The sequence below is a fragment of the Hoplias malabaricus genome, chromosome 3, assembly GCF_029633855.1.
Source record: "Hoplias malabaricus isolate fHopMal1 chromosome 3, fHopMal1.hap1, whole genome shotgun sequence".
Classification (NCBI taxonomy): Eukaryota; Metazoa; Chordata; class Actinopteri; order Characiformes; family Erythrinidae; genus Hoplias; species Hoplias malabaricus.
In genome coordinates, this window is record NC_089802.1 from 29,830,592 (window position 1) to 29,840,257 (window position 9,666).

The window sequence follows — 9,666 nt, forward strand, 5'->3', positions numbered from 1 at the left end:
ATTGGAATCAACTTCTGTTCCAAGACTATTTGGATCTGAAGAATCGAATATGAGAGTCGACTCTACTTTGTGGAGGGATATTTAAGTTGTCGGTGGCTGTTAAGAGCCGTGGTGTGTTTTGTGTTAAACTGTGGAGCCGCGGGAGAGCGATGGAGTGTGAGGGTGATGTTCAGAGCTCAGCGAAGGGCTTCTACTGTAAACTCTGCGATATTAACGCCCCCAACAGTGAGTCTTACTCAGAACAAGAGCTAATTTTACAGCTAAATCTTCACTAGCTTATCCTAGCTTTAGCCTAGCACACAACGTCACACCAACGTTCACTTCACCTCCAGTTTATTTACTCCTAGAAGAGCTGTTTCTGAAATTAAAATAAAGGTTTAATTATAACTGATTAAGATAAGTAGCTATATCGCTCCTTAACCTGTTTAACTTTAACCAGAGCTCTCTTTCTGCTTTGAGACCAGTTTTTCAGGTTTCTAATAACTTACTAAGTCCATAATAGTGGTTAACATGTAAATAAGGTCATTAAGAGTGATCTGGTTTTAAGTGAAATGCTCTGAATGGTGAATGGAACCAGAAATCTGTGGAGTTTAAAGGTGCACTACGTGAATTTTTGTTATGGTGTGAGTGGTACAAAATAACAGCAAATATGAAGATTATATTTAAAAATAAAGTTTATAGCAATGGCATTAGTGTAAGCTAATTCAGTGGCTGAGAAAACCTGTTTAGAAAAGCGCATTTGTGTCTAGAAGGGCTGTCTTTGTTGTTGTTTCGCCTACTCTTCCAAACGGACTTGACTAATGCTCTAGAGTGCGTGTTAGATTCAGGATGTTTGTCCTCTAGTGGCTAATAGTTTAACAGAAATAACAAATATTTATTGTGGTGAAACTATACTGAACCATTAAAGTCTATAGTTTACGTCAGAATTGATTGCAAATCAATAAACATGCACAATATATTACAAATAATACACACGGTGTCTTGCTTTATGCATGGAGTGTTTGAATGTGCATCGAATTTTTTTAAACCCCTTTAATTTCTCACACAGAATTGAGTCTCCAAGAACATTTGAAAGGGAAGAAGCACCAGCACCTTTGCAGACTGAGAGCCAAGAGGAAGGCCCAGGCAGAGAACAGCATCTTCGTCAGCGGCTTTAAACCAGACACGTCCAGGACAGAGCTAGCTGAGTACTTCCAGCAATATGGACCAGTGTCTGAGGTCATTATGGACAAGGAGAAGGTCAGTGCACATTTTAACGCCATTTCCAACTAAGACTTAAATATGCTGTGTCTGGGATATTATTAAGGCTGGGACAATTTAGAAAAATTGATTAATCAAAATGATTTTTATTATTTTAAAGAGGAAAAAAAAAATTTTAACATCAAAAAATAATTTTTAAATATTTATACACTCCCCATAAGCTGAAGAATCACACTGCTTTGGAGTCCCTAATTGAACCAGTTTATGCTCAGAATTGTGAGTCTCCTACATGAGACAAACCATATTTAAAAAAATATTCAGAACGGAATCTGACACATCCAGGCCTCTAGGTGGCAGTGTAATGGCTGTTTCTCAATGTAGAAAATGGCTTATAACTCATTTAATGTCATGGTTAAGTAAAAAACATTAGCACCAGTCCCAGCTTTCACTTCAGAGGCCATGAATTCTTCTGTAGATTGTTACCATCACAGATCACTGGGACAGAGCCTCCAGCACATGATCATGCAAAGCCAATGAAACAAAGCAGGCTTAGGCCTGGCCAGGACTTGGATGGGAGACTTAGTCTGCCTAGGAAAGCTGGGGTGGCTTTAGGACATGCACAATAGGGGACTGAGGATTGGCTTGGTCACTCCCTCTCGTCTCCTTCCTCCATAATAGCTGAGGTGTGGTGAGGGGACTGGCACAAAATGGCTGCCGCACCATTATCCAAATGAGTGTGGGATATAGATGGTGGTTGAGGTGACTTAAGCCCTTTGGAAGGTACCATAAACAAGTTTTACTATCAGTGATATATTCAGTATCGCTAAAAATTGATGGCATATGTAACTGTTGGGTTCATGTGTGTCCCCCTGCAGGGTGTGTATGCTATAGTAGAGTTCAGCGAGACGGCGGGCACACAGTCTGCCCTGGCTCAGCTGGAGCACAGAATGGATGGACTCAAGATTCGAGTGAAGCCCAGGGAGCGGAAGGATTTCGCGCTGGCCAGCAAGGAGAAACATGACACCAAGAGACCGCACATCAGCCTGGAGAAGCTCAACTACGAAATATGTCAAGCTGCATCTGTAAGGACACACACACGCGGCTGTTGTATAATGGAAGTGATCCTGTTGGTGCTGCTCACTGCAGAAATTGCACTATATAAGTCTTGGAGGAGGCTAGGAACCCCCCACTTTTGTTTCAGGACAGTGCTGTAAAAGTGAAGTACACTCTGCTATACCTCTATATTCTATTTTAAAATGTAATGATTTAATATATTATAAACTTCTATACTTGATTAGTTTTCACACCCTTGGAATAGTGTGTTGCCTCCTTAAGTTTAAGGTGTGTGTGTGCATGCAGGTCAATGAGCAGATGCTGAAAGTGGTTGAGAGTTTCCAGCTGAGTGAAAATGACCAGAAAGCCAGAGAGCTCCTGGTTCAGCTGCTGCAGGAAGTCTTCACAGAGTTCCTGCCAGGTGAGTGTGTTCTTTCTCTCTCTCTCACTCAAACATAAACAACTACTAGTAGCGAGAGCAGATTTGTTATTTTAAAATAATCCCACTCTGAAAACGAATATGTGACATTACATTTATGGTTAGGAGGTTATCACCCCATCACTCAACATGGTGCTAGCCAGTGTAGGCTTCTGTTAGCGCTTAGTGTTCTCCTCCAAAAGTGTGGAGTTTATGTAAACAGGAACAATGAATGGCCAGCTACAGCAGCCATCTGTTTATTTGTGTGTTTGTTTGCTGCAGATTGCCAGATCGTACCTTTTGGCTCCTCTGTGAACACGTTTGGCGTCCATTCATGTGACCTTGATCTTGTTTTGGACCTGGAACACACCAAAGCCGTCCAAACACAAGGAAAGAAATCTGAGCAGGTCTGTGACATTGCTGTGTGATGTCCGTGCAGACTAGTCGCAGGCATATGCGAAATTTGCGTTGTAGCGTGCACTAAGGTGTTAATGCAGCTGCTTGAATTTTCTGCTTGATCTGTCAGTAGTCACAGAACCGTTGCATGAAATACGATCACTTTGTTCTGACAGACAGGAGAAAATCAGTCTGAGGACGGTCGTTCAGAAGACTCCATGCTCTCAGACATTGACCTAGCCACGGCGTCCCCAGCCGAAGTGCTGGAACTGGTCACGGCCATTCTGCTGAAGTGTGTGCCAGGGGTTCACAAAGTCCAGTCACTGAGCACTGCTCGGCTTCCAGTGGTTAAGTTCAGTTACCGGGAGCTCAGTCTACAGGGGGATATCACCATCAACAACAGGTAACATCACGCTGACCGTTCATATCTGCTCCTTCTGCATATAGCTGTCCATTAGGACTCTGGTGTTCTGGACAGAGGACTGAAAACTGAGATCACAGGAAGGTCAGTAGACCTTAATAACCCATACTTCCATCCATCCATTTTCCACCGCTTATCTGAGTCCGGGTCATGGGGGATGCAGTCAGAGTAAAGAAACCCAGACCTCCCTTAATAATAAAGACCTTAATAATCTTGGTGGGTAATATGGGCAACTGGGGTCAACACTGGTTTTGATCTGTAATGAGTCGAGAGGGTCACAGCTCACAGTAAAACTAATCTCATTAGATTAGAATAGAGATTATATTTGCATGTTGTAGCTAATGTAATATCCACATTGTAAACGACATACTGCTGGGTAACCTGAGACCCAGGCAGATTTCTTCACATTGGTGATAATATAAACAAGGAATCACAATGTCTATGGGGTCTGTAACCTTCTTATTTACTGTCTAAAGCATTTCTCCATTTCCATGTCTCCCTGGCAGACTGGCGGTCAGAAACACCCGATTCCTGCAGCTTGTTTCTGGGCTGGACTCTAGAGTGCGACCTCTGGTCTACACAGTGCGATTCTGGGCCAAACAGAAACAGCTAGCAGGTACATGAAAATAGCTCACTCTTGTTTTGGTCTTTTTACTCTCATTAGGTTTTAATGCCTCAGGTGTAATTAGGGGACGTTGCTCATGAACAAGTCTTTGACCAGAAGATGACAGCAAATTTTGTTTTAGTATAATCTCACAATGAGAGCCCTTCCTTCTTGTCTGATGTCACACAATGGCTGTAACAGTCATATTTTCTCTCTCACAGGGAATCCATTTGGCGGTGGGCCATTGTTGAACAACTATGCACTGACCCTATTGGTCATATTCTACCTGCAGAATGTAAACCCACCTGTACTGCCCTCTGTGGAGCAACTGAAGAACCTCGCATGTATGTGTACCAGACGTTTTACATTTTTTGTTATTATTTTATTAGCGGTGAAATAGGGCCACATATTTTGATAAACAAGAAATATATTTTGTTAAGGAAAGTTACTAATATAAAGTTTTAAAAACAGATGTGTAAAAGGAAAAAAAGCATGTTTCCTTATTTAACTGTCCAATTTGTGTTACATTCATAATTAATCTGTTGCGCAGAGTCATAACACTACATTTACAAAGCACATAATAAAACTACCTCAGTTGTGTGTTATACATTATATATATATATATATATATATATATATAAATACACACACACACACACACAAACAGACAGCTCTCTACAGGAGAGAAGAGCTTTAACGGTGTGAGTGACACACAGTCAGTCCTGGGAATGTATTTGTATGCTCCGTAAATGTGGGGATGTGACTCGGTGAGGCTTATCTCCAGCAGCCAATGATGGGCTGACTAGATCCCGCCCTTCGGTCAAAACAGAACCAGAAACAGAGAGACCCAACTGAAGAAGCAAAAACAGATTATTTCTTAATGTAACATACAAAATGGACAATTAAAAATCGATACATTTCTATTTACAAAACTTTTTGTATTCAGAACATTCATAACAAAAAAGCTCTATCCTTTACCAAATTGAATTGAAAAGGGCAAGAAGCCTCGTCTCCATCTTCTGTCATTTCTAAATAAGTAGCCTGCTTTGCAGTTTGAGGTGTTTTTATTTAGCTACACTCTATTTTAAAGTTAACAAAGTGACGACATTTTATTTTGAGTTATTAAGCAGACGGAAAATAATGTAAACAGTTAAGCTGATGTAAGAATAAATGGCTTTAAAGTCTTCATTTCTGTTTCCGATGTTTGTAGGTGAGGAGGAGCAGTGTGTTATTGATGGTTGGGACTGCAGCTTTCCCAGTCTGCCGCTCCGCGTCCCAACAAGTAAAAACACAGAGGATCTCTGTAAGTAGGAAACAAGGCGTCTTTATTTATTATAAATAACTGTTGTAATAACAGAGAAACTGGTACATTTTCATGGCTTTCAGGTTGCCTCTTCTGAGGAGGTAATGCAATTCATTAACTGTGGTGGATGATGATTCATCTTTTCTCCTCAGTGCATGACCTGCCAAACATCAGGGAGAGTAGATAACCTGGATGACAGTAAAGTCATGCTGAGTTGCATCTTAACTTTTAGTCATGTCCTTCCCTTTTCATGAATCTTGAGTGCTTGATCCTTCAGATATCTTCTGGTGTAGGAGACGGGCAGTAGCCAGAGAAGCAGAGGGCAGGAGTGGTAGCAAGAGGTCTCGATGGTAGCAAGAGATCCTTGGGGCCATTATGTTTAATATCAAAAGGATAATGACAGTTTCGTCAATTTTTACAGTCCATGCCCAGGCAAAGCCATACTGATCTGGATGCCACAGATGACTTGATATTTTTGCCCTACAAACTGGCAAACTGAAATAGATCTTCAAGAGGAGGTTTGGTGGCAACCGTGTTAGTGTCCAGTTCAGGGGATGTTTTATTTCCGGAGTCAGCTTTTGCACAAGCTCTTTTTCTCAGTAGTATTCACCAGAGCTTTATCTGTTGGGTACATTGTAATTTTCTTCATTTTCCTTGCCTCTCATGTATAATTTTTTTCCTCCATTCCAGGCGCTTTGCTTTTTGGTTTCTTTACCTTCTACTCCAAGTTTGACTTCCCTGGGTCAGTGGTCTCGCTGAGAGAGGGTCGTGCCCTGCCCATCACAGACTTTCTTGGTAGAGACGAGGCAATGACAGACACTCCTGAGGGCTCTGACCAAAAACAGAAACAAATTACCGGTCCCAAACTGGGCCCTGTAAACATCCTGGACCCGTTCGACCTTCACCACAACGTGGCAGGGAACGTGAGTGAACGGACACACAGAAACTTCCACAGGGAGTGCTGCGAGGCTGAGAAGTACTGCCGCAGCCAGCAGTATCACCACAAGTCTGCCAAGGGCAAGTCTTGGGGCTTGGTACGGTTGTTTGCCCCTCATGATGGTGGTTCTCAGTCAAAGGATGGTAAGGAAAAGACCCTTGACATCAGCATCCCATTCCGTGCCTCGATTCTATCTGAATCCTTGCGCAAGGAACTGGGCTCAGCCGGGGATGCCTTCCGGCTCCATTGGTTCGGGAAGCTGTGCACCGCTGTGGAGACTGTGTTTAAAGACGTTCTGAAATGTACACCAGCGGAAGAACCTGCCAACAACCAGCATCAAACCAAATCTGGAAAAGATGAAGAAGAAGAAGTGAACAATAACAAGAGTCCTACAACTACAGGACAACAAGTGACAACCCACTCTGGTGTAAAGCGACCCTTGCCCGTTGAGGAAAGTCCATCCTCCTCTTCCTCACCACAGGGAAAGAGGCAAAGGCTGGACCCTTGTGCCCAGCACCCAGACAAATCTCACTGGAGCTTGGCTCAAAGACACCAGGTGTGGGCCGGCCGAAGGAAGGTCCGGAGGGATTTGCTGAAAAAGAGTGAAGAGTCCGCTGAGCCAGAAGGGAGCTGCAGCAGCATCGAAAGCAGGGTGACACAGTGCATCATAGAGAAAGAGGCGGATCCCAGGGACCTGCTGGAGTTCAGGGTGGACGCTGCAGTGGTGGGTGGGGGAGAAAGCACGAAGGCGGTGCTCAAGTTCAGTTCAACAAATGACCTCACGGGGCATTTCCAAGACTTTTTCCACTTCCTTGAATCTTTTCTGCCTAAAATGGTGGACACGTTGCTAGCGAAGCTACAATGATTTATGTTTTTGTTCTTGTTATTTTGCTGCCATTGTGTGGGTTTTTTTTTTTTTAATGCTTTGTTATGGATCATGATACATTTTAAAAAATAACAGGAAAAACAAAAAACTTTGATAAAGTGAGGTGGAAGTTTCCTAAAGTTACTATAATTAGCGATAATCATTTGGCATGTTTTCACAGACATTTTTCCCCCTTATTAGCATCATTACTTCGGATTCGTAATGAACGTGTTGTTTATTCTTTATAACTCAAGCTTAAAAGAAGCATATCTTTGTTTGAGGTTTATATTAGTTTGATAAAACAGTTTGATTTGTTTTGTTTGTTTTTATTTTAAAATGATGCAGTTAGGAAAATTCAGTTTTCTAAAACATGCAGCTGATTAAACAGGAAAAAAACGCAGTTATGTTCTTTCAAATTTTTTTTGTTTGTTGATTATAGGTATTAAATCTTTTTCTTTGCAATTCTTTGTCTCCTTTTCAATAACCGCTGTTCATCTTAAAATCTTTGGGACTCTAAGGAAAACTAGAACTATGCCAACCATTGGCTGTCCACTTCAATAACACATGAATATTATATTTGTAGTAACATAGGTTCTCAGAGGTTACAAAGCAGGCATTAGTTTTGCTCCTTGTTGTTTATGAACACGAGCAGGACCTTGCGTCACGATAAACGTACATCCTTCAGCAAGATTAGTAGGTGGTTGGACGTAATACCTTTGCAGAAACTAATGAGTGTAATTACGGATTAAGTCGTGCTGTTCCTTACTGATGGAGTGTGCTGGATCTTGGGCAACCCTGATATCCAGACCCACTGATTAACATCAGCCATCTCTCTTTGTTTGGTGTAAACCGAACTGACAGGAGTAAATTAAGACGTAGGGAGAGAGCACAGGATGCAGTCAGGCCACGGCTCAGCTGTTTCTCTTCAGTAGTTTCTCTTTTATGTTGATGAATCTTGTCATAGTGCCTCGTTGTTCATCTGTCCCCATCAACAAATGAAATTCTTCTACGTACACAGATAGATGACGTATAAAAGGAAAGACAGATATGAAGTATTGTGGCAAGATGTTGGGGCACTACAGGCTCCCCAAACAGCTTCAGTCTGGAACTGAAGTGAACAGAAATGAGGCCATTTTTCCTGAAGATCTTCCCTCTGTGTTTTGAAGGTGGTGATGGAGAGCATATTGTAAAATCCTCTCTGGTGTTTAATTGGGTTGAGACCTGGAAATTAAGAATGCCACAGAACATAAATCACCTACTGTGATTTTGTGCTTAGGCATAGTCTTCCAGGAAGAGACAACTCACATCAGGATAGGAATGCTTCATTGTGGCTTAAAGGAAATATGTGTATGAAGAGGACAAGACAATGTACTTGTAGGATTAAAGCAGTCAGGGCTGTATATGATGGCGATGTAAAGGACTAGCACTACTTTCCACATCTTTGTAGATCAGTGCCTGGTGTTTTACACCACTGATATCTGACATGTCCTTTTGCTTTTGTAATGAATGTTTTTTACACTGCCATCGTAATATAATGTCTGCATAATATCTTTATCTGTATTCCTCTCAGTTTATTTATGGGTGGACTGTTCCTGTCATTGTTCAAACACTTCCTTTATTGACATTTTAAGTCGGGAACAATCTGCCTTCCATCTCCCTTCACTTTTTTCTGAAATATGTGGTCTGTACATCTTAAAGTGGACATATTATTTAAAAAGCACTTGTTCAGTGCATGTGCACGTTAATTTGCCGATCTGGAGCTCACCCACCAACGGGCTAAAACTAGAGCACCCAGTCAGTTTTTGCTGCTGTGGTGTTTGGTCCTTGTGGGATTTTGACCAAAGCAGGTTACAGATGTTTCATTAAGACCCAGATTTGTGTTTACTTGTGGAAATAAGGTATATATTTTAGCATAGGTAGACATCAGTATTTGAAATATTTCCAGAGTAAACTACATAACTCTGTATATAATACATTTGATTAAACCACGTTTCCATCATCTATTAAGAGCAGGAGGTGATGAGCTAGATGTCACGCCCCTCACTCTGCTGTTTTGTCAGAGCTCCTTTGGGAAAGTTGTGCTAAACATATTTATATAAATGAACATATACAGCCAAAGGAAGGTAAATGAGACCTCAGACAAATCCCCAGTGATGAATCAACACCTCCAGCTGGGACTAAATAAATACTGTGGTTGCTGATCTAGCACTTGGGTTTTTGCACAGCCATTTTCTATTCTCCCTTCATTTTGTAGATATGGTTTATGGACTGTAAATCTGATATGAAGTGCCATAATCATAGAAAAATCACTACATTTTCCTAAAAGCATCATAATTAAGTAAGGAAGCTGATTCAGTCTTTGCTAGGCACTAATTCACGCGCTAAATAAGATGTGATTTGCTGAGGTATTTAAAATGGCTGAAATTGAGTGCAGTAAATTTGTCCCCTAATGGCCAGCTATCCATTCCC

The 9,666-nt window shown here is 41.5% G+C and overlaps 1 protein-coding gene across 2 annotated transcripts; it reads left to right on the plus strand.

Moving 5' to 3' along the window:
* The first annotated feature begins 74 nt into the window (after positions 1-74).
* On the plus strand, positions 75-7,788 carry tut1 (terminal uridylyl transferase 1, U6 snRNA-specific). Of its 2 annotated transcripts, XM_066664573.1 has the most exons (10): positions 75-225; positions 1,049-1,239; positions 2,076-2,282; positions 2,560-2,674; positions 2,954-3,078; positions 3,244-3,470; positions 3,995-4,104; positions 4,314-4,436; positions 5,303-5,395; positions 6,086-7,787. In XM_066664573.1, exons 1-10 carry the CDS (start codon positions 150-152, stop codon positions 7,195-7,197), a joined length of 2,379 nt encoding a protein of 792 aa, XP_066520670.1. In that variant the 5' UTR covers positions 75-149; the 3' UTR covers positions 7,198-7,787. The 2 variants fall into 2 exon arrangements, with proteins under 2 accessions (XP_066520670.1, XP_066520671.1); XM_066664574.1 differs by lacking the exons at positions 75-225; positions 1,049-1,239 and adding an exon at positions 1,877-1,980 and having other exon boundaries at positions 6,086-7,788.
* The last annotated feature ends 1,878 nt before the right edge of the window (positions 7,789-9,666 follow it).